The sequence below is a fragment of the Haemaphysalis longicornis genome, unplaced genomic scaffold (assembly GCF_048455015.1).
Source record: "Haemaphysalis longicornis isolate Haplotype H1 unplaced genomic scaffold, Haemaphysalis longicornis Haplotype H1 scaffold_10, whole genome shotgun sequence".
NCBI classification, from domain to species: domain Eukaryota; kingdom Metazoa; phylum Arthropoda; class Arachnida; order Ixodida; family Ixodidae; genus Haemaphysalis; species Haemaphysalis longicornis.
In genome coordinates, this window is record NW_027526204.1 from 145359077 (window position 1) to 145383850 (window position 24774).

The 24774-nt window shown below is 46.5% G+C and overlaps 1 protein-coding gene across 2 annotated transcripts in view; it reads left to right on the top strand.

The window, feature by feature from the left end:
• Positions 1–5059: 5059 nt before the first annotated feature.
• The window catches only part of Pop1 (POP1 ribonuclease P/MRP subunit), a 33600-nt gene continuing 13885 nt past the window's right edge, over positions 5060–24774 (top strand). Inside the window, exons 1-7 of one of the 2 annotated variants that reach the window (XM_077691177.1) lie at positions 5060–5457; positions 5610–5706; positions 5815–5996; positions 8700–8930; positions 10076–10163; positions 18803–19687; positions 23200–23358. In XM_077691177.1, coding sequence (XP_077547303.1) covers positions 5317–5457; positions 5610–5706; positions 5815–5996; positions 8700–8930; positions 10076–10163; positions 18803–19687; positions 23200–23358 — 1783 coding nt within the window. In that variant the 5' untranslated portion in view covers positions 5060–5316. The remainder of the gene's footprint in view (positions 5458–5609; positions 5707–5814; positions 5997–8699; positions 8931–10075; positions 10164–18802; positions 19688–23199; positions 23359–24774) is intronic. The other variant, XM_077691179.1, reaches the window with a different exon arrangement.

Consider the following 24774-nt stretch of genomic DNA (forward strand, 5'->3'; position numbering starts at 1 on the left):
GTGTGTTTAATGCGATCACATTTTTGCTGAAAACCGGGCAATGCGATCGCCAAAGTGGATCTTAAGCGACATCTCTAGAAATCTTACCTTTACTCTTTGCTATACTAGCTTAACTGCTTCCCAAAAAAGGCACAATCTGTACGTTGCGGAGCCACTGGGGCCGCGGCAGTGCCGGTTTTGTGGCGAAACCGCTGCCAGGCGTGGCCACCCCAATGATGATGATAGTCCAGCAATACACTGCGCCATCTTGCAAAACTTATAATATTCGCACGAGAAGACGTCCTGCTTACATGCTCTGAGGAAGTTGGAGCAGCAGGAGTCAACGTTGGGGTCAGTTTTACACGAGAAAGTCGACGTATCCGCTCTCTTTTTGCACACTAAAGACTTCCAAGCATCCGGGGGCTGGATTCATCGATTTAAGGCACGACGCGAATTGTACTACACAGCGCCTGGTGTACACCCATTAACAGGGAACACTGGTTGTATTGCTAGCAGCCATGGTGTTTTATTTATGCAAGTTACAAAATTTAAGGACACTAGAGCTTGTATTTTTGCATCTTCATGGTGATGCCTGTGTGTCCGATACTTGAGTATCAGACAGTGGTGAAGGTCCATGTGTCCAAACAAGGACTGTCCTCGGCGTCGGATTGTCAAATCAAGGAAGCACAATAACTTCACTGCCAGTAGTATGTTGTGGTGGTCTGTCAAGGTGGTGCATCAGGTGTGTTGTCTGGCACTGAACCTGCGTTCACTGTTAGGCATCATTCACACAGCCATTGTTTTTTCACACTGTCCCGTCATGGTCTGCATCATAGGCAATGGTTTCTCTGCAATTTCTCGCTGAAGACTGTGACAGCGACGGGAAGCCAAGCTCTGCGTTTACATTTCGGCAACGCGACGAGACCACTCCCCGTGTTAAACCGGCCAATCAGAAAACTTAAATCAATGTTCGTTATAACAATAGAGGTGAAAGTTGGCTATAACAAATTGACAATCTGGCTTGCGCCAAAACACTTGATGCAAAAATGCATTTTTTGAGGCTTAAAGCCCACTATACGCACGGTTACCCTTACCTTTCTCCTTGTTGCATTGTGAGAGTACGTGAAATTACAACAGGCTAGAGTTCACTTGACAAAACAGGACTGCGTCCTGCTTATTTGATGAAGAATCTTCTGGTGGATACTCGCAGCACTGAGCAGGATGGAGTTTTCCACAGTGTCCGCATACAAAAGGGCCTTTATACTTATTCAGTTTAGGACTAGGGTGGTTTTTTCTAAGCTTCTCGGGCTCCTGGTGAAATATTTCTTCATTATATCCGATATTGCACGGCGCTCATGGTTTCAGTTTTGTTATATAAGAATAGGTGTTGAAATGAAGCGTGGCCAACTAGTCTGTATTTAGTTTCCTATAGCCGATAATTCACTATATCAGTGTTCGTTATAACGAGGTTCAACTGTACGACAATTACAGTCTCCTTGTATCGTATATATCATGACATTTTATTTACTTTTCAGATTAAGCACGCTCAATTCTAAGCTAAACTGATCATGATGCAAGTGACCTTGTACTCTTGACGGAGAGCTCCAGTACAAACACTACTCCGTTATGTCTCTGTCGCCGTTTTTTGACTAGACGGAGAAGGTGACGGCTGTGTGAATGAGGCCTTACTATGCGGGAATGCACACAACAAATGCACTGGAATAGGCAAGTGCAACACTGGCATGGGGGCATAGTGCACCGTGATTCAGTATAGGCAGAACCATCTGGGTGCAGTGTCGTAGGCTGGCTGTGCACATAATCTTGCGATGTGCAAAACCATGGTGAACAGCATGGTTCACTCCACCCCTGGTCATAGTGATGCCCTGCTGCTCGGCTCTTGGGGACGTCTTTATTAGTACGCTTGCAGTCTTCGATGGAGTGCGTTTCCACACAGAATGGGCAGCAGGCGTGCGTTTAACAGTGGGCGACTAGTTACATGGCCATTTGAGCTAGCATCTTCCACAGAGCGATTTAGAAGTTTTTAAAGGATAGGACGTCCATTCAATCAATAATTGCTCCCGACCCTTGAGAACACAACACAGACATTTCTGTAATGTCAACAGTGGTGTCCTCGCTATACTTCTTAGCTGTTTCCGATATTGTTTGCTCACAAAATGCCTGGACACATGTTTGGGTCAATGCTAGATATTTAGCGATGTTTTCAATTGTGAATCGGTAATAAGGGCTATTTCAGTGTTGTCATTTGATGCTCGGTCAGGTGAAGCCATAGCAGTTCTCAATCATGTTCGAAGGGTGTCCGGGCCAAGATACGCAGATGGAAAAATGTGACAATTGGAGATCATAGTTGTGGTTGCTTATATCATGTGGGGGGGGGGAATTAAATACATGATGACAGACTTCCACCAACAAAAAAGGGATAGTTAAAATGTAGTGTGTTGTGAAAGCATGCCACAACAGTGCCAACCCGAGTTCAGAGCTCCTGAGTACGTCATTTGGCACAAAAGGACAGCAGCGTTACTGCGATGATAGTGCTTTGCTTGTCACGAAACACTCCAAATTTGCATCACGACCAGCGGTGATTTCCACCGTATTCAATGTCGGTTCTTCGAGCAGGATTTGGCCACGTAGTCCAGGAAATTACGGTGAGAGGTAGTCAGTGTTTGATTGTCTACTCCCTTACTGGTGATGGTCAAGGGGTTGAAGGCTGATTATGTCAAGGGAATTATTTTCATCCACAGAACTCTCTTGCAAGGCAGTCGAGCTTAGAAATGTCTAAGCATACAATGCATACTGAGAGGTCATAGCAGGAATGGTGCTCCGTTTGGATCACATTGCTGGGTAGTGTCAGGCAAGGTAAAGATGAATATATGGCAGCAGGAGGTCACCATGCCTGACCAAAAAACGTAAGTGGCAAAGAGAACAGTTCGCAGAAAAAATACTGGTGATTGGTTTCCCGACCACCTAGGAATGTTCATGGATGAATAATAACTTGTTTCTGCATCTTGCAAGTACATGCCCATATTTAACCGTATTGTGTGTTCACGTTAAACATTGCGCTGTGCCAAATATCACGCGTACATCGGGCTGCGGTGGCTGCCGTTGTGATACGTCTTTAGCCATTGGTCCACCTTTAGTCTGCTGGAACCATTGAGCCGTAGTGATTTTGGGGATATGTGCTAGTCTTCCGGAGGCCCTGGGTTTGATTTGCATCCCCAAATATTCCTAATTTTCTTTTCTTTGTGCTGTCGGCCATTTTAGAAGCCGTTGCGCTAGTACGAATTCGGGGTGGTGGCATTTCAGCCATTTAATGCTTCAGCAGTAAGAAACAACAAAATGAAAAAATTACACCATCTTCCCGTGGGGAACCCTGATGAGGATGCGAAGCATCATGGGGGTTCCGTGTGGTTCCATTGTGTTGCCGTTATGTTGAGTGATATGGTGTTTAGTAGCGCCAGAGGGAATTCCGCGTCCGGGTCCACACCGGTGGCAGAGGCACGCAAGTACAGTTGTGTTACGGTGAGTAGGCGGTGGTTCTCAAGGCGCCGAAACTCGTCCATCATGTTCTTGTCGATGTTGTCGTCTCTGTGGTAGAATCGGTAGTCTCAGTCAGTGTTAGTGAGGTAAAGGTTGTTGACGTTGGTGCGCCGGCTGAGAGCAACGTACACGCCCTTCTCTTCGCAACTTTGTCTTCTCCTTCTTCTTCTTCAGCGGTTCTCCTACGGGAAGATGACGACAGTGGTTGAACGCGAAGCTATCTCGTGATGGATTCTTTGGTTGGCCAATCCCGCCTAGGGGCATCCTGTCGCAATCATCATCAGAGGTGCTGCAGACGGGGACGGGGCACGGACGCGGGACATCCCCCCGAGCAAGAGATGCTTCGCATCTAAAACGAACTCGGCGCGGAAGGCGGAAGTTTAAGAAGTTTGTTGCAACGAGCCCTGGATTCGGCGCAGGCTCGCGGCCTCCTGGTCATATGAGGCTGACCACATCCCCGCCTCAATACCTTCTCCCTCAAATAAATGTTTACTTCTCCTCCTGACATATCCCCCACCCCTGCGCATTCCAGTGCTCCAGACACCATCTTCATCTGGTTTCTGGGGCACGCGTCTCCGGAGGGGAATGGTGGCTCGTGCCGTTGCCCGCGAGTACCGAAGACGACTATCTATTTCTCCGAACATAAATGGACATTCTTTACCACCAACGTACACCACCAGCCCATGGCAAACTAACAAAAAAAGAGAGGCGTACCCTGCTCCACGTTGTCCACCCCACCTCCTACCCTGTCACCTGCAAATTCTGCACCCTTTACTGTATGATTCAGGAATACTCCCTCGCCCTTTCCCTTGCTCTCATCCGCACCTCCACCATAGAGAAATGCCTCAACGCCTGGTGAATGGGAGGGCTGCTGGCCAGCTCGAATCCCCCATGCCCAGTTGGGCAATAGCTGACCATGGGGACCAGGACGGGACTCTGAACTCCGCCACGGTCCCCGACAGCTCATTCGGTTAATTTGTTTGTTCCTCCTCCTTCTCGTGGTCTTTTGGGGGGTTTGGCAACAATTCTTAGATCAACACGATCGTGCATCCGATTCACTCCCCATGGAAATTTGCATGCTTTTATAAAACATCAAGTAAAGTTGCGCTGCAGTGAAGGGCAGCTAGGGAAACTATGTACTCGACTGCTAATCTTGGATGCACAAATAATCTTGAGGCATTAGATAAAGCATCTTGAATGCACAAATTATTTGTGGGAATCCATAAATCGATGTGACACAAAATTTGACGGACTCGATCGTTAGAGCTACGTGCTACCTGTTCTACCTGTAAATAAAGTTTTTAGCGCCCCTAATTTTACTAAGAAATGTCAGCTGCGACACTTCCTCCCCCCCCCCCCCCCCCAAAAAAAAAAAGAGAGAAACTTCTCGAAAATGCTTTTATAAACCACAAATATGAGCCATGCCGCGTTATGTAAAACGCACTGCCATCGGGTACTTTCTTTCAATTTCGAAACCGAAACACAGGTTTTGCACGCGGAACCGGAACTTGCCCGAATCGCTCTGGAAAAATGGCGGCGACGTTGTGCTATGCAAACACGTGCGTCTCGTCTTATCCTGTTCTGTGGTCTTAACTCAAGTTTATTCGAGGTCAAAATGCTCTCTGATAGGCTGATAGCGCAAGAGCTTCTAGTAAAACGCGAGAGCAGTCGGAGCCACTTGGACGCTTTTCTGCAGCTTCTAACGGATAGCTTGCTCAACCGGCTCGACACTGGTGCTTGCTAAACTGAGGACCCGTGTCAAGTTCAAAGAACGCCTTTAGAATGCCGGCGAGCATGGAAGACCCTGCTGAGTATTACAAGAATGTGTCGAATACGCCGCAGAGCGGCCAAGGCAACACCGCACACCAGACGAATGGTATCAGTGAGGGTACGACCGAAGACACACCTGGGAAGTCCAGCAAGGTAACCACGTTGCCACGTTTAAAACGCTCTCTGTTCTTCGTCACTTGTCCCAACTTCATTTTCAACTGGTATAAGTTTGCACCGTGTTTACGTAACACAATCAATTCGTGCAAATCTCTGCTACTGTTTTGACTTCATGGCGCATTTTCCAGCGCGCTGGTGGAGACGACGTGTCCAGCGAGAAGCCATCCAAGCAGCCACGTCTTGAAGACGACGATGCGGACCTGGACGAAATGAAGTTTCCACGTGGTACGAGGATACCTCGCTTGACGCTTCTGTTAAAAAATGCAACCGAACCTAACTGCGCTTGCGTGGCTTCGAAGGGGAACTGACCATGCAACCGCCCCCGTGTTTCAGAGGTCGAGCTGATGCGTTTTCTGGGCAGCCGGGCGGAAGAGATCGCGTCGTTGGTGAAGGAGGTGGAACGCAAGTATCCGAAGCTCATCTCGCAGCAGGTGCCGAGGCACATGAGGAGGCGGGCCGTCAGCCACGACAAGCGACGCCTGCCCAAACGCCTCCGGGAAAAGATAGCACACGAGGCATGTGAAGACGCATAAGCGCCGCAACGCAACGGTTATGTGTCTCAGCTTGTTTGTTGTCTTTGTTGCGGTAATAGATAAAAAAAAAGGGGGGGGGGGGCGCGGGTGAAGCATTGTAAGTCAGTAACATATTAAACTGTGATATAAGTGGATTACATGATGCACTCCGCTGTCAGACCGTAGAGAAAATGCTTTAGTGCTTGCATTACACTCGTGGAAAGTCTGGGGGAAGGTTGCTGTCACCATATCTGTGTAAGGGGCATCTCTTAACTGCTGTGTTCTAAAAGATCTATTTAATGAAAAGGTAAATAAGAATAGCAATTTTAGCACCTTGACATGCAATACTTGTTGGACCACAAATCTGCTGTAACTTTGGGGATTAAACGAGGTACAGATGTTGAGACTGTTAACAACAACGCCCAAATGTGCTGTTTTCGGCTGGCATGACCAGTTAAAGTAGGGGCCAGCGCTGCGGCGGCTAGGCATGCGAAAGCTTCCATAGTTCGGTTGGCAGAGTTTGACGTAAACAGTCCCTCAGCATAGCAATGGCCAGTGCCTGTTCTAGAAATCTTCGGCCGATAATCAGTGAAGTCTTTATCTTGCCTTTGGCGCGGTTGTCTGGCAGGGGCATTTATTATCAGTGCAGCTAAGTTTTAGCACGCATGTCAGGCATGCAAAGTGGTGAAAACTCGTGTGGCATGACACTTGATGCATCATTTTTAGTATAATCACCCGCAGTTTTATTCACGTGTCAGATTCTTTCATTTTAACACCCAGAAACCAGACCAGGACTTCAGGGAGCTGCCTACCAAGAAAAAGAAAGCGAAAGGAACAATGGCTTTTACATCCCTGATTGTTGCAGCGCTGTTCCCTAATCTCGCTGGTAATGCCGATGGTAGCATTCGGCCGGCATGATCAGTCAGAGCAGGGTCCAGCGCTGCGGCAACTAGGCATGCGAAAGCTTCCGTAGTTTGGTTGGCAAAGTTTTGCCGGTAGCATGGATCAAAGGCCAGGTGTCCATGCGCTGACAGTTTTGAATTCTGTACAGCATGCACCAGTTGTTGTTCAAGTTCTAATATTGTCTTCCCTCAAGCAGATTCAGGCTTGGCAACAGTGTGCCTAATTTATTTTCCTGTTGCGGCGCGCACAAGAAAGCAAGGTTATGTCTGTGTTCTCATGCTTGCTCCGCAGCCTGTCCATCTTGTTTTTGAAGTGAATGCTTGCTTATACCCCTGCTACACTAGCGTCCGAGTGTCATTTGAACCAAATGTCATTTGACTCAAATGCCAAGTTGTGCTGCTACACTAGGTTTTGAAATGCCATTCAGCTCAAATGACATTCGAGCCAAATGAGCACGGAGAGAGAGACATTTGGGATTTCAAATGCCATTTCTAGCACACTTGCACGCAGCGTCTTCGATCGGCAATAAAAAATATAATACTTGCGTACGTAAAACAAACAAAATATTTTTGTTGTGAAAATTTGTTCACTGTTCATTTACTTAAAATATGAAATCAACATATTTAATTTTCATACTCTCAAAACCAGTGGGTCAGTTGCAAAAAAAAAAAAAAAAAAAAACCAGCCACCACATTATAGTCAAAACTGGTGTCTCTTCTAATTTCGTATCATTTTACTGGCTTAGACTGCTCCTAAATTTGATTGTTGTATTATTGTACGAAAACGGAACAGGGCGACAACAGCGCCACTACAGCGCGGCAAGCGATTGTGAAAGCGTTCAAAAGCCATCGAAATTGTTGTGTAGCACGGCGAATTCTGAATGCCATTCGAAGCAACCCATTTGAGTCGAATGACATTTGCTTCAAATGACATTCTGACCCTAGTGTAGCCGGGGTATATATAGTAGGACCAATGGTGCCCTGTCAAAAAACTAATGCATTTCCTTATACACCGGTTGGTCGACTGGAAAGCTCTAGCTGTTATGATCTCCGGGCACACTATGCATGCGTAAAACCGGGCTTCCACCGTGTCAAAACGGTTACTTGAAAATCGAAAAAGAAGGAACAGTTTTAGATAAGATTGCGCCCATCGATCATGAAGAAAGAGTACAATAGTATACCTTTATCTCATAAACCACGTATCGGTATGCATTTACATCGTTTGTAGATGCATTTATTTAGTGGGCGAAAAATCGTCGCTTGGGTTCGTTCTTTGTTTGCGATTTGGGTCTTTGAGGGTTTGACGATTGGTTGTACGCACTTTTAGCAAAGGTTGGACGCAGTTTTATACTCGGGTACAACTTAAGAATGGCAACGGCTGTGCATCACTGCAGCCGGATGTTACTCCACGCGGCGCAAATACGGCGTTGGTGGGAATATTTTGAACATGGCACGAGCCGTTTTCGTGATTTTGTTGACTTAATATGCTTATAAACTACTGCAGTGATGCCAAACAAGCTACGTGAGAAAAGGCAGAGAATATCATGCATGCATAGTAATCTCCTTTCAAAAAGAGCGCTCCCGTTGACATCTGTGTCCGTCGCTTAGGCGGAGTGATACCATACACAAGCTATTGCTGCTCTTAACTTGTTCCCGAGTATTGCAAAAATTTTCATGTCGTTTTTATGTGTGCAAGCTTTCGCGCTTCTCTCAACGTTCTGTAGGAAGTGATGGTAAAGTTTTTTTCTCTCGGGATGTCCGTAATCTGGTGTCGCTAACAGAGCTTGGCGGGCATCCCTTGCAGCCCGACCCGCCCAAGAGCAAGCGTCCCAGCCGCAAGCACCGGCGTCGGCCGCACAACCTGCTCGCGGAGTATGCCCGGCGGCAGCGGCGCCACGTCTGGCTGGAGACGCACATTTGGCATGCCAAGCGCTTCAAGATGGCCGACCTGTGGGGCTACCGCATCCCGCTGCAGCCGACGGACAAGGGCATCCGGGCAGCCTACCGGGGCAGCGCCAAGCACGTCCTGGTGCACGTGAGAACACTTAGTGGAGAGACACCGCACTCCACCCTCCCTCTTTTTCAGCTGATAGTCTTTCTTGGCTTAGGCGACGAAGTGAGAACACAGCAGGAAAGGAAACTTTGCTTTGGGCCAGGTAACGTCAGAAGTGCTTGGTTAAGTTTAGGTGCAGTAAAGCTTTGTTACAGGAGACACTCAAGGGACCTGGGAAACATGTCTCTTGTATGCAATTTTGCTAACATGGCAAACATAGGAAAACTGACCAAACAGTTTCTGTTCAGACGTCTCTTATAACCAAGTGTTGCTTGTAACAGTGTCTCTTGTGACGAGTTTTACTGCAGTGGCATCTGTGGTGAGAGAAGAAACTGCGTGGCCACTGTGATTGGCATTTCAGCCCTGCTCAGCCCTGGAATGCATTGTGGCCTCTATCAACTCGACCTTCAGATGCCGCTACCCTCTCCTTTGCCGTCGCAGCTTCATAGATTTGTAGTTCAAGTTGGTTTTCATGGTGACATTATCTGGTCGCTTTCCCACATTTGCTGCAATGGGCCGTTCGCTTCCTGTGTTCATTCTTGCTCCGTGGTCTAGGTAAACGCGGAAATTTTGTTCTCTATTCATTTGTCACGTAATGCGACCCATGGAGGGAGAGAGGGATGGAGAGAAAGAGAAAGTTAAAGAAATAAAAAAACTGGGGCATAGCTGCTTTTTTTTTTTTTTTTTTTCATCTTTCTGCACTCTTCGTCAGTCTTATTGTTGAGTGTCTTGCCACTATCTGCAGAGTGCCCCTTGTCGCTCTCTTCATTGAACTTCTTGTTCCCCTCCTTATCCCCAGTGTTTGTCATCTGACTTTGCTGTTTTCTGAGAAGTTGTCTAATCTCTTGTTGCTGTCACTTTGAGAAGTTCCACACATCCTCATGAGCCCCTTGTTGCACAAAAAGCAGTTCAGTTCAAGTTTGGCGAAATACCTCAGTAGATTGTTCGTTCAGTTTCCTTTCGGGACAGTGCCTGGGATGCTGACTTTCTCTCCTGTTTTGTGAATTTCTCCTCTCACGGTACGATACCTTACGGTATTGTGACTTTATGGGCCGTGTTGTGGTCCTAATGATGGGACTTCTCTCATTTGTCTACATGAGGCTTGTTGCTTTTGGTTGCTGCTGCAGGACCTGTCCTATTTCAACTGCATTGAGCTGATTGGCAGTGCTGAAGAACTCGTCAGCAAGCTGGCACTCATCACAAGCGCTGATGCAGGTAGGTTACTGGTTGTGCTTACTGCACACACCTGCTCACCACATCTTAGAATTATTATACGTGCAGTTGTAAGGAGTAATGGTTTTTTTTCATGCATTTGAGACTTGTGCTGGATTAGTTGTGGTTTTAAGACTCGAATCTTGCACTCGAATCTTGCACTGTCTGGAGATGAGGCTAGGGATTTTTGTGATTGGTGTGGTCATAACAATAGCAGTAATCAAATAAGCATTTTAGGTGAGTGTTATTGAGATGCATTGCAAAAAGTTCAGCGGCAGCCGTTCAGAGAAAGTTCTTGGCATTCACAGTAACAGTGCAAAATAGAGCGCGGGTTCGTTTGCCGGCCGCAGCAGCCACTTTTCTGGTGAAAGCGAACAGCGAAAACGCCCGTCTGTTGGAGATTTCGGTGCTTGTCAAAGAGATCCCCAGGTGGTCAAAATTAATCCGAAGCCCTCCACTACGGCGTGCCTCATCACCTGTGAAGCGTCAGCATGATAAACCCCAAATCCCAAACATCTATTAAAGGGACCCTGCAGCACTTACCATTGACTACTCGGAATGTATTTTGGGGTAAAGTCTATTTATTGTCTCAGCAATCTCGTCCCGCAAGAATTATTAAAATCTGTTCACTATCACCGAAATGACGTGCGATGAGAAATCGCGCATAATTGTTCCCTCTCAACTTGACCGCGGACAACGCGACGGAAGCTGCACTCTCTCCCCCGAAAAGGGGGGCGGCTCCCAGCGTTCCCTTCCATGGCCTTTGATATATCACAGGCCTGGGAGTTTTCTCCTTTTCTCCGCAACGTGGAGGGTCTTTTTCCGGTCTGGTACCACAAAAAAGCAGGCACGGCTGCCTGATCGCAAGCGCGCATTCAGGCTGGTAGGGCGTTTTTGAAGCAATAAACTTTTCTTGTCGAGTGGTCTCGTTGAAAGGGGAGTATTGATTTTGTCACTCAAACTGCACGTGCACTTGAAACACCAAAGAAACGCCAAAACTGTGCGTACAGGTTCAGGCATAGAAAAGGTTGGTACACAGCGCCGACGATGGCGGATTGTCATGGGAAATGCGAGAAATAAGCTGCTAAGTTGACCAGTGACAGCCAGTAGGACAGCTGTGGCCACAATGACGTCGTTTTTAGGCCATGCCAGGGGTGCATAATGAGGAAAATTGAAAATAGCGCGGTTGGTTTTTTCACGTCTTTCACAGCAATTTGCGTGCTCACTGCTTCGCGTGCACACGTAATAGTTGGCCTAGGTATTCCTGGTAGTGTAACCTAATCGTCACGCTGGTTTACTGGCACTGCTCAAAGAGTGTTGCAGCGTCCCTATAAGCTTGTGGTGTTTGGGTGTCAGTTGCTTATCATTTGAGCATGCCGACCCAGAGGTATGCCATTTTGTATGGAGCACGTTAGAGACCATGCCGACAAGATAGACGTTTGGTTTATCACACGGTGGCCACATTTACCGCAAACCTTGCTTGAATATGCTATATGAAGAGAAAAGCAGAATAGGCATGTCAATCACCAGCCACTTTTCCTGCTTTACAGTTGGGACACATTACGGCCCACTTGTGCGATTAGCTGAGGCCGAAATTAGAGCACTTTTGCATTTGATGGAGATGGGAAATTAACACCTGTGTGCTTGAGATTTAGGTGCTCTGCTGTGGGTGCGATTTTTTTAAAGCAAAGCTTTTTACCTCTACCCCCATGGGTTCTGTCGTGATCGTCGGTGTCAACAGAAAACTCCCGCGATCTAATAAAAGAAGTTACTTGCACCGCCAGGAGTTAACTTGGAACGAATAGAGAAACGGAGCGAGAGCCCATTGTCTAACCGATTGAGCTATGAGCGCTTGCGGAGACAAAGGAGACAGACAGTGCACTTACCGAGCCCATCTGTGGGTTTACCCTCTGTGTTCTCGCTGAATGTCACAGCATGGCATCACGTGACCTCTTTTGCTACTGTGACCTCCGCCCATCGCACGTGTAGTTGCCGTGTGCGTGCCTTGCACATCCGCTAGGAGTTATAAAAATTAAAGGAAGCTCACATCAATGCATGGCATCCCACTTCACCTCCGTCTCTGCCGCCGATCTCGTCGCCTCTGTAGGTGGAGGCACAGGCGTGAGAGAAGTAAGGTCAAATAACACCGGGTTCGAGCTTCCTTTAATTTTATAAAAAATGTTTCCACTCATGTGCTTCACCAATACAACTCAACCAACCACCGTTCATGAATCATGCATTGATTTAACCTTAGCAAAGCATATATCTTTGAAGCAAGAAACGGTGTGGTTAAGTGCATTTCACTTGTCTCTGGTTTGCCTCTTTGTACAGAGAGAGAGAGAGAGAGAACAACTTTATTTTGTGCCCGGTGGGAAAAGGAAGAGGTTGGAGATCCTCCTCGGTCCTCTTCCCCCTTTTAAGCGGCAGCCACGTGTATGAATTCAAGTGACGTCGCATGGATAATCGTGGGTGTCGTATACAGTACCGCTTTCTAACCACCTTCACAGGGTGGATTGAAGCGCATTTTTTCATCTGGGGATGTGTTGCGCTGCTCTAGCTTCGGGAGGATGCGCCCTGTCTTCTGGTCGTTTTCCCCACTCGAGCAGCAACAGAAACCACAGGCCTGTGATTCAACCCTCTCGTTTGTTTATGTGGACGGCGGGGGTCAAGCACGCAGGTACAGTTGTTTGTGCCTGCACCTTTCTGCTGAGAATAGGCTGGCGCGTACTCCTTCTAAGGGGGGGACACTGCTCTTAAAACAGCCTCCTGTAATTGTTTAGTAAACTCTGCGAAACTTGCCAGTCTTGCTGCTTTTTCCCCACTGATTTAAATATGCCATAATTTTTTGAGTCAATTAGTTCTCAAGATAATTAGAGGTAATTAGTCATTTTTGGAGGCGCAATAGACGGAACAGTGCTAGTCATAAAACTGTAATATATATTTCCCAATACTATGAACCCTGTTGAATGCAGTAAGACAATCGGTTTTTCAAACTTCGGTTTAAACTTCGGTTTTCGGTTTAAACTTCGGTTTAAACTTCGGGTTTTTTAAACCGATTTTAAAAATCGGTTTTAAACTTTTAAGCTCATTAAACTTCGGTGGCACCAGTGACAAGAAACCATTTTGAGTGCCCATTTCAAGTTTAAATGAGGTGTAAAATTAGTTCTAAGCGGTGCATCAAAAAAAACCGATTCTCGTATTGGACTCACCAGGGTTCATAATATTGGAAAATATAAAGATTAGTTTTATGGCTGACACTGTTTTGTCTATTGTTCATCCAAAAATGGCCAATTATAACTAATTGACTGACTCAAAAAATAATGCCACATTTCAAATCAGTGAAAAAAAAAGCAGCAAGACTGACTAGTTTCACGGAGTTCGCTTAAAAATTAAAAGAAATCATTTGAAGAGCCATGTCCCCCCTTAATAGTGCTGGAATCAGTATACTTCGGCACGAGTCGAAAAATTTTTCACGTCTGTTGTGTGTGCACTTGTGTTTATGTGTCGGATTATTTCCCGGGTTTTAATTTTGGCTTGTTTGAAAAAGTTCGCGACAGTTGTGGAGTTTTCGGGGTGGGTTTCCGCTGATGTGTTGGTGATTTCTTCTCCCTACCCCTATGTCTGGCACTCCTTAATTAAGTGTTTTAAATTAGTCTGTACCACCCAACTACAGCCCACCTGATAGCTGAGTTGTGGTTATGCATGAAAGCCCTGATTTTGACTTTTGGTAAATGTCTACGAGCTCCTGTGCTGTACCAAGCGGGAAAACTTTCGAGGAGATTTACTCTACAGTCAAACCCGATGATATCGAACTCCCGAAAAAGCACCTATCAGTTCAATTTAGGGGATAATTTGATATGAGCAAGCTAAGGAACTGGACGTCATAAAAACACAGAGCATTTTTAAAAACAGTTTATTGGCGGAGCTGCTTTTCGCACGGAATAATCCTGTATCTTCTGCTTGAGTAACCTCGAAGCCTGAAGCCCGAGAGGGTACGCATTTTTCCACACTGTCTAAAGGGTCAGGACAGCTGAGGCCACAATCTTTCACATTTGCGAAGAAGCGCCGGATTAGTGCGAATGCACCCATCACTTCGGAGGCTGTGTGCAAAGGATCGTCGTTGCTTTCCTCTTAGCACCCACTTTCACTTGCGTGCGATAACTCTCCCTTGGTCGTGACACCGTCTTCCACACTCACGAACTCGCTGATCGTTGGTCCGGCAAGGGTGTCTGGAAATTCCAACAGCTCGCTCCACACTTCGGCAACCCTGTTGGTGGCTTCGTTGAGTTTGAGTGATGAACTCAATATTCCCCTTTCAATGAGACCACTCAACAACAAACATTTATTGCTTCAAAAAACACCCTACCAGCCTGAGCACGCTTGCGAGCAGGTAGCCTTGGCTGTTTTTTTGTGACGTCAAACCGGAAATAGACCCCTCCACGTAGCGGAGAAAAGGAGAAAACTCACCGGAATGTGATATATTGGAGGCTGCCGAAGAGAACGCCGTGGGCCACCCCCTTTCCTTGAGAGAGCGTGCAGCTTTCGTGGTATTGTCTGCAGTCGAGTTGAGAGGGAACGATTATACGCGATTTCTCATTGCGCGTAGTTTCGGTGATAGGGAACGGATTTTCGTAATTCTTGCGGGAGGATATTGCTGGGACAATAGACTTTACCCCGAAAAACATTCCGATTGGGTGATGGCTGTCGGCAGACAACCAAGAACTCGCACCAGCAGGGCTCACTGTGGAGAGGGTGTCCAAGACTACTGTGGGCGGGTGGGTGCTTTCCGCGTGGTTGGCCATTGCACGCAATGTTGTGAAGCGGTCTTTTGCAAAGTGGGGGCTCACACTGAACAACGGTGTGCTGTGGGAATGCAGAAGCTGTGACAGCAGCAGCTGCATTAGTGAGGACTAGCTGTAGCTCAGGTGACAAATATATTTTGGTTTTGGAATGCGCTCATGTATTGTGTTTTTATTCCTTTTTTTCCAAGTGAGATGTGGGGTTGTCAACCTACATTTGAGTTGACCTGCAGTCATCTAAATGTGGTAAAAGGGTGCGGCGTGTAGATTGCTTGTTGTCGCTTTTTTTTTTTTTTTTTTAGTAGAAATTTCCGGCATTCCTTGTGCTTGGGTTTCTGTGACATGTTTTCTTGTAAGAGCCCTAAAAAAGATCTAATACCAGTAGTACGATTTCCGAAGTTCACTAAAGGAATGGTAATACTAATACCAGTACAGTCAAACCTTGCGATAAAGGAATCCCGCGAGTACAGAATGCCCGCGGCACCGGAATATTTTCGGATCCCCAGCTAACGTCAATAGAAGCCCATGTATCTCATATCTCGTGGCAACGAAATGATCTTGGAAAGCGATCTAGAGTTAACAAAATTAGGTGCAAGTCCGGTCAGCATTTTATCTACCTGTTTGAGGCTAACAATGTCCAAAAAGTGCCCAAATGCATTTTTTTTTTTTTTTCAAAGTGGGTAACCCGCGGGCTGTTTTGGATGCGTTTGACACGATTTGGACGTTTTTACAGGCGTACAACTAGCAGTGAAGCTTCTTGTAGTGCGAGAGCTCAGCTGTGAAATTACTGCATGGTAAGGCTCGCAAAGCGTTGCAGTGTAAACCACTTATAATGTATGTCGCGGTAGCAGCGAAAATCCGTGCTATAAGCAGTATCGCACTATAAACAAAACATGCGCGAATCCGACCACATTTCACATCTACCTTTCAATCCTTCTTTGTTTATCATCTCTCAAATGAAGGCCCCTTAAAAATAGAGCCGCAGTCTTCATTTTATCTCTTTTTCCCCTATCAGCCACTGCTGAAGGGTCTTACAAGCCTGCTTTACGGACTTCGTAACCATGAGCGCAGCTTTAACTTCCTTTGTGTTTGTGTTTTGAAGGAGCAGGGCTGGGTTTCTTAGCATCAATGAAGGGATGCAGCGGGGCAAAGTGATAAGAATGCCAAGTGGGATTTTCCTTTTCACCCCGCCTTGCGTTCATGATGCCAAAGGCGCTTCCTTATCAGCAACCTCTGGCGGCGGGGCTCACTATCTCCAAATGTTCGAAAAGTGGAAGGGCGGCTGCTTACATGCGCAACGTTTTAACCCTTTGAGGGTCGAATTTTTTTGTCAAATGGACCCCCCAGGGTCGATTTTTTTATTGCTGATTTAAATTCTTTGGATGAATCTATTTGGAGAAAAAATTGTCGTAATTTTTTTAGGGTGACCATAAAGTGACAAAAAAATCCTTTGTGTTGTTACATACATGTGGTTTATTCATGAGCAACACAAGAAAAATTCTAAATAAAAACGAGAGAGTAACAAGCCGGCACCTTTTGAGGGAATCGAAATCATAGACATCAGTTTTGCGGTCGCAAAAAGCGGGAAGCACCCGGAGGACGATACCGAAGCCAGCCACTGTGCGTGGGCACGTGGTGGGATGTGCGAGCGATAGACGGCGCACCACTCCTAAAAATACAAAAAAAAAAAGAGAGAAAAGAGCCTCATCAGTTTCTCAGGCACCCTTGGTCTGTGGCAGGCGGAAGAAGCGAGAGGCGCCCGGTGGGCGTAAGGGGCCTTGGGTGGGCGATACCCAGTGCGACCCCTTGTTAGTGGATGCACAAGTGATAGCTGGCGCGCCGCTGAAGTAAATCATACAAAAATAAAAAGAAGAGCCTTGGGCGCAAGAAAATAATTTGACGTATTTCCGCAGTGTGGCAGCACATGCCAAGCAAGAGAAGTTGGCGAAAAAGGCGCGCTTTTTAAACATACAAGCGATGACGTACATGTACGTTATTGACCATTTTGAATGTGTTTGCAGAGGACGTACATGTACGTCCGTGTCCCTGGAAGGGTTAATAGCAATAATACCCCTGTCACACGGGCACTTTCAATTGCGATTGAGTCGATCCGGATTGAGCTCAATCCGGATCGGGCACCTGCTACACGGTAGTTTCAATCGCGATCGAGCTCGATCCCGCTCGAACTCAATCCTTGTTTCTCAAGCGCGATCGAGGCTTCCAAGCGCGATCGAACGAAAGCGGCGATACTCTCGTCCCCGCTCAGTAATGGCACAGAATGTGACAACTTCAACTAACGCCACAAATTGTGTCAAATAACTTGACCCCAATAAGCGTGAGGTAATATTTACATAGTTACGTATACCTACAACCACGCGAAGTTACCAGACGCCGGCCGCAAGTACATGGTTAGCGCCATCTGGCGAACACGAGCGCAACCCGTGCAACTTCTCAATCGCGATTGAAACGTGCCGTGTAGCAGCGGCAGTACATCGAGCGCGCTCGAAAACTCGATCGCGATTCACTTCAATCGCGATTGAAAGTGCCCGTGTGACAGGGGTATAACTTAGCACGCCCCCGTAGAGGGGGTGGGGCAGAGGAGGAGCGGCTCGCTATCTTCTGAACTGCGTCAAACAAGGGCAGTTGTGGTTGTCACGTGAGCGAAAATGGAACACGCCAGCGAAAGGGCGCCTTTTTTTATACATGTCGAAGTTAAGAGAAAGCAGGAAGCGCGCACTGCGTTTAATGACTGATTTCTTCTTTTTTCTTTCTTCTTGCAGCCATAAAACAATGCCCAGCTGCGCCGGTCAATCAGCACACCCACCAAAATACCACGCTATAAACGGTATTGTGTTTCAGGAAACCGCGTTTTAAGCGATATGCATATGCACTGAGTTCTATGGGAGGCAAACCTGTGGTCACACAAACCTGCGTTATATCCGGTCCCGCGCTATAAGCAGTTACTTTCTTTCTTTCAGAATTTCTTTCAGGAGAAGTAGTTAAAAAGAACAGGTGTCCAAAAGACATTGCCAGAAAGAGTGATCACATGGGTGCATAAAAATTGTATGGATCAGCTATTCCACCCATAATGTAACATCAACAAAAAAAGCTATGCCTGCCTCACCTTAGTAGTTCTGATGTAATCCACTGCGGTGGCTCAGTGGCTAAGGCTTTATGCTGCTAAGCGTGAGGACACAGGTTCGATTCCTAGCCACGGTGGCTGCTTTTCTGATGGAGGCGAAAAGCAAATACGTCAGTGTGTACGAGATTTCGGCGCACATTATAGATCCCCAGGTGGTCAAAATCAAACGGAGCCCTCTACTACGGCGCGCCTCATTGCCTGCGTTGCGTCGGCGCACTAAACCCCACTATCAATCAATCACGTTATAAATGGTCTACACTGTATAACCAACTTTAGGACATAAATTTTCGGTTTGCGGGCGATTTTCCTATTTTGTTTCATTCTCCCGGCAACGAAATTCCTGCAAAAGTTATTTTTTTGGCTTTCCCCACCGGATTCGTTATTGCGGAGTTTGACTGTACTGCTTTTCAGTTCACTTGTGAAATTGCAAATCTTTTGAAGTGTCACCAACCGAAAATTTGTGAAAAAGATTGAAAAATATAATTGCTATCAATTGACGATTTTCTGGCTTTGTCGGTTGGCATTGTTTATTAGCTACAGTTTATCTCCTAGTGCCTTTTCAAGCTTAGCTAGAAGTTACAACCAGATTACACAATATGTGTAAGCCCTTTCCCATGCACTTTACCTCAGCGATAGCACCTGTTGACTTTGTGAGGAGCCCTCCCCCTTTTTAACGGGCACTGTTCAATTTCCGCTTACAGGCCTCACCTTTGGAGCCAAGTCTTACCTTCCTGGTACGCGAGAGGGCTCTGTGATGCTCTACCATCGCGGCCGTTACCCTTTCGGCGCGATCGGACCGGCCAGGTTTCTGTGGCGCCCGGCTAGGGAACGGACCGCCGACGGCGAAAGTGCCGGTCGCCAGCTATGGCTCTGGGTGCATCCCACCATCCACACGCAGGTGTCCGAAGAGCTGGTGGAACTGTTTGCACTCCAGAGGGTGCAGGTGACATCAGAGGGCGAGGCAGCTTCAACCGGCTATTCAAAACAAGTGAAAAGTGAAAGCATGGTGACTCTGGCTGACAGTGCTGTCAAGAGCGCGGAAGGAGATGCTCCTGTTGCAAATGCATCCGACGAATCCGAAAAGCAGTCGAACAAGCCGACAGAGGCCGAAAGTGCGAAGGCTGGAGATGGAGGAGGAAAGGTTGCTTCTCGGAAGTCGTCGAAGGGCAAGAAAGCCAAAAAGCGGAGGAAGGCAGCTGTTGAAGGCAATGAAACGAAGCAAGAGGAGAGCGGTGTCGAGGAAGCGCCAGAGAAGTCTGAAGTCCTCGAGTTGCCAGTGTACACAAACGGTGCGGTGACGATGGTTCAGCTCAAGGACGTGATGACGCGCTTTTCGCTGACGGGCCCGCTTGCCACGGCGGTTGTCCTGGACGCCCTCGCGCCGTCCGAGGAAGCCGCGTCTGTGGAGCGAGATGTGTGGTGGAATCGACGGAGGTCCGAAAGGGAGGCGCAAGAGGCTGGGTGGGAGGTCCTGAGGCAGATCGGAGCCGGTGAAGCGGAGTGCGAGCTTCCTCGTGTCCTGGGGAGGACGGTGAGGGACCCGCGCATCCTGCTGCCGACGTGCAAGACCAAGGTGACGGAGCAGTGTGAGCTTGCTTTTTTATTTGCATCCGCTGATCTTGGTTGTTTTAGGGGTGAAACCTCTGAGGAGCTGGGGCTGTTGACGTCTCCTGTTGTCGTCATCATTGTAGTCGTCGTCCCATGTAGTCACAGTACTTAAACACCGGGAAACTCGTTTACGCCTTGCGCTAGAACGTAACGTGTATAAAAAACACCGGGACACTCGTTTATGCCTCGTGCTAGAGAGCTTCTTGCTTCAAAGACAAGAAACTTTTACAGCAAAGCTGTATACGTTGCACCCCCAAACGGTTTCATCTCCGTCGGCAAAAATGCCAAGGCGCCAGGAATACACTGCATGCTTCGCCCCTCCACCAGGTTTCACGTTAGTAGAGATGGCCCAGGATTTTTTTATTTATTTATTTATTTATTTTAAAGGAACAGCCGACTGCTTTTTGTGGAGTGCGTGTCCTTCAGCTGATACAAAAGCCAGTGTTCTATATGTTGGGAGGTAACCAAGTGAATTGGTGGAAATAATTTCAGTGTGGCACTAAACTTTCTAAAATGTGAAGGCGCCACATAGTGTCTAAACCAAGGAGGTTTAAAAAAATCTTCTGGTCCCCTATGCATATCCCCGCGACTAGGTGAAGCCAGCGAAACCGGCTGGCGGCCATCTCGCTCCAGGCAAGAGTGAGGGCAGCTTGAGTGGTGGCAATGTAATGAGTAAGCTTTCGTGGAGGTGTTTCCCGGGAAAAGCACGGCATTCAGCCATCCCTCAAAACCTCTCGCAGTGTCTTGCCCTTGGGAATGTGTGACGCATGCGGCTCAACCTATTTTTCTTTGCATTCGCAAGATAAAAAAAAGTTTGTAGAGAAATTTTTCAGTTGTAATCTGCGCCCCTCAAGTGAGATAGCACTAAAAAGGGGGAAGTGATTGAAGGCTGTTTCACGCATATATACTTATCAAAAATTTGACGTCTGCTTCGCACGATTCGTGGAGCTGAAGGCTCCACGCTAGATCACCGTAACGTTCCGAAGTGTTTTAACAGAAGAGTGGAGAACTGCTGCCTAAGGGGAGAACTGCCCCAAGTGGCCACTACCATGTTTTATGTCTGGAGCAATATGGTGGCCGCCAGCTTCAACAGCAGGGCGCAACTTCCACTCCAGAAGTTTTTTTTTAAAGCCTCTTTGGTTTAAATGTGCTGTTGCGCGGCTGACTGGCATGGCTTCCAGCGTTCCTTGTGGCAGCATACTTGAGGCTGGTAGATTAAAAAAATTCCACTTTCAAAGGAAAACCGTTTCGGTTCAAGGTATTTTGAGTAATGCCTGTTCAATGGGGACGGACAGGCTATACTAAACAAAAATTGCTGTCCGTATAAGGGTACAGGGTAAGGCGAAATTTAAAAAAAAGGCGACTTTTTTATTCACAATTAGGGAAGTTCACCTCCTTATGCACATTTTCCATAATCACACTTATCTCAGAAGGTTGTATTTCTGGCTCAAAAGCAGTTTTTCCATAAGCGAATAGTAAGTGACCACGTCCCATTTTAGAATGTGCTCCGTGTTTATTGTCATTTTTTCCATCAAGAAATTCCCAGTTCCAAATCAAAACACTTGTCTGGAACCAGCTGTATTGAAAAATTGCTTGACAACCATTGCATGGCTAATTTTTCAGCCAAGGCAATCCAAAGACGCTGTGTGCATTTTCCCCACATTCGTGCTTTGGGCCGTATGCCAAAAAATGGCTTTGTTGGGCTTCACACTCGCAAGATTGCAATAATGGATGCTGTTCTTTCATTTAATGATGGTACCATCACACAAGCCAGCATTTCAAAATAATTCAGATTGAACCCTGGGCGTGGTGGCTAAAAGAGGTTGACCATAAGCAAATATACTTTGCGAACAGAGCTGCGTGACAGGTCACAAAATAGATAAGGCCGGACAGACGACTGGCTGAAAAGCGAAAAAATGACTTCGACGGTGATTGCGAAGCTCGTAATTACTAAATAAATGACTCAAGTGGTGTTTTTGGCAAAAAAGTATTGTTTTCTATCTCTTTTTTTACTTTAAACTCAATTATTTCAAAACTTTTTTTCATCACATAGGCACCATTCTTTCCTGTATCTTCCAGGATAACCGGCTGATTCTTTTTTCCTGTCATCTACATAAGTTGTCACACTTACTGTACCAGAATTGCAAATATGCACATAGCGGTCTTTTGTTGCAGAATTTTGAGTATGTGAATTAAGCCAAAATCTAGGTACTGGCAAGAAAAAATTAATAGAAACTTAATTTTAGCCTGTTTTTAATAATTTTGGCACATTTAAAAGAGCCGAAAATTTGAAAGAAAATGATGTATGCAATATGCAGATGCTTTAGTAGATGCCGAGAAAAATGTACCTCGAAATGGCCTGAAAACGATTACATTCAAATTTATTCAGATTTTTATATTTGATTGTTCGACAGCTTTTGTAAAAAAAAAAAAACTGCTGGAGTGATGCATCTGAACAAGGTACCAGTGAACTGTGCACAGATCAAGGAGTGCAATAAGGCTAACCATCATTCTATCTGGTCTGTAGCAGAAGTTACGACCGTTTGAAGTGGGGGCCTGGAAGGCAAACCCGTTTTTTTTTTGGTTCCCACCTTCCAGGCCCAAACTTCAAACGGTCGTAACTTCTGCTGCAGACCAGATAGAATGACAATGTTAGTCTTATTGCACTCCTTGATCTGTGCACAGTTCACTGGTACCACGTTCAGATGCATCACTCCAGCAGTTTATTTTTACAAAAGCTGTCTAACAATCAAATATAAAAATTTGAATAATTTTGAATGTAATCGTTTTACACAAAAACAAATTCTATATCTGCAATAAGAATTAAAATTACACATGTGCCCCTTAAATGGCCCCTGGGACGGATTTTTGAAGCTTGAGTATCGTTACGCTCTAGAAACCCAGAGTTGCCATTTTTAGGGTTGCCACCTTTCCCCCCCAAAAAAACCGGCCCTTTGGGGAAAGGGGGGGGGGGGGGCGTGGTATTTAGAAGGTTGAATTTGTGGTGAAAAAAAAATAATCCATGTTTTGTGACATGCAATGCCGCATGCATTGTAGTGTTTTCCTATATAGAGGAATCAACATAACGTTTGTACTGAAAGTTACTGAAATTTTAGTTATTGCTCTGAATGTGCTGCATTGAAAATTAATTGCACATACTTCGTCCATGAAAAGCTCTTCTTTGCATCTCGCCCGCGCTCGCGGCGCATATTTTCTCCACTCGCGTGTTTTTGTGCAGCTTGCCGACACCTATTTATCGTCGTAGTTTCTGAATTACGCTTATAAAATGCCAAAAAAGAAATAATCGCCACACAATGGCCGAAAAACAAGCCAATGACGGCCGGTTTTAAGTACGAAACGGAAACCGGCCTGCTGTATAAAAAACCGGTTGGGCCGGTCAAAAACAGGGCAGGTGGCAACCCTGGCCATTTTTTAAATTTCGGATTCGTCTTGCTGCTTTCTGACTTGACGGCAATAATCTTTTTCCCAGCAGGTTCTTTAGCGGACGCCCCAGAGAAGAGCGCCCAGCCCCTGTCCCCATTGGCGAGTGATTCCGCACTTTGGGAGCCACTGGTACGAGACGAAGTGTCGTCCCAGAAGATGCCAGAGGCCCAGCTGAACAAACTGAGGTCGCAGAACGTGGTTCCTGGCAAGTACTGTCTTCTCAGATACATAAAGGGTGTTGCATCAGCAAATGCGTGCCTTGAAAAATTTTAGATGCAACGCATCTCTTTAACTCGCCTTGTCCCGCGTCGTTGTTGCGGCGTAGTCCGCATCCCTCCCCCATTCTCCTCGCCGCGGCAGCTGCGCGCTCCTGCGCTCTCACCGCAGCGCCATCTGTGCGTCAGCTCGGCTGCGCTCGCTCCCGTCGCCGTGCCAGCTGTGCGTTAGCGCGCAGCTTGCGCTCGGTTAAAAATTTACACCATCTTCCCGCGAGGGGAACCATGGAGTAGATGTGACGCATCGGGGGTGAACATGCTGCGTAAATAGGATACACAGCAACAGCAATCCACACGCTGACATCACTAACATAATGGAAACGTAACGGCAACCCCCGATGCGTTGCATCTACCCCATGGTTCCCCTCGCTCGAAGATGGTGTAAATTTTTTCCTGAGCCTAGCGATCCTCCGGTCGAGCTCAAAACTTACACGAAGGTTGCATTTTGAATTCTGTTTTGCTCGGCACCAAGAGCAAGAACGACACCTACCTGCGTATTTAGAAAAGGCTGAAAAACTATTTTCGCCTATGGGAATCCTGGGTGGCATCTCAGCAGTCTTGACAGCTGTTGTAGCGTGGCGCCACCTCAGGTATCCAGACAATAAGTCAAAGCCCGTTTGTTAACCCTTTCAGGGTCAATGATGTACAAGGACGTCCCCTGCAAATACCTTCAAAATGGTCAATGACGTACATGTGCGTCGTCTCTTGTATGTTTAAAAAGCGCACCTTTTTTGATCATTTCTATCGCTTCGCACGTGCTGCCACACTGCGGAAATATGAGAAATTTCTTTCTTGCGCCGATGGCTCTTTTCTTTTTCCCCCTTCTTGCGCCCGCGAAGATTTTTTAGAATTTATCTCGTGTTACTCATGAACAAACCACGTGTGTAACACAATTTTTTTTTTGTCAACTTATGTTCACCCTAAAAATATTACAATTTTTTCTCGAAATAGATTCGTTCAAACAATTTAAATCAGCAATAAAAGAAATCAACCCTGGGGGGTCGCATTCGGAGAAACAAAAAAATTGTTCCTCAAAAGGTTAAGAGAGAGATGATTAAAATGTGAACCTTTCTCTCTTGCAACCTAAGTCAAAGTCGGTCAAAAATCCAAACTGCTTCGATCGTGTTGGAATGGCGCGGTCGGATAGATGTCAGCTTCACATTGCAAGTGACCCAGATACAATTCTGGCTAAGGGAAGCGTTTGTTAGTCATGTGCCCTTGCATATCATCATCGTCATTGTTTCGTGAGAGACTGGAAAGTTGACTTTCTCGTAGTGCTTTTTTTTTTTGACTGGGTGGTTGCCATCAGTGAGAAGTAGAAAGCTTCACTTTAAAACACCTGATGC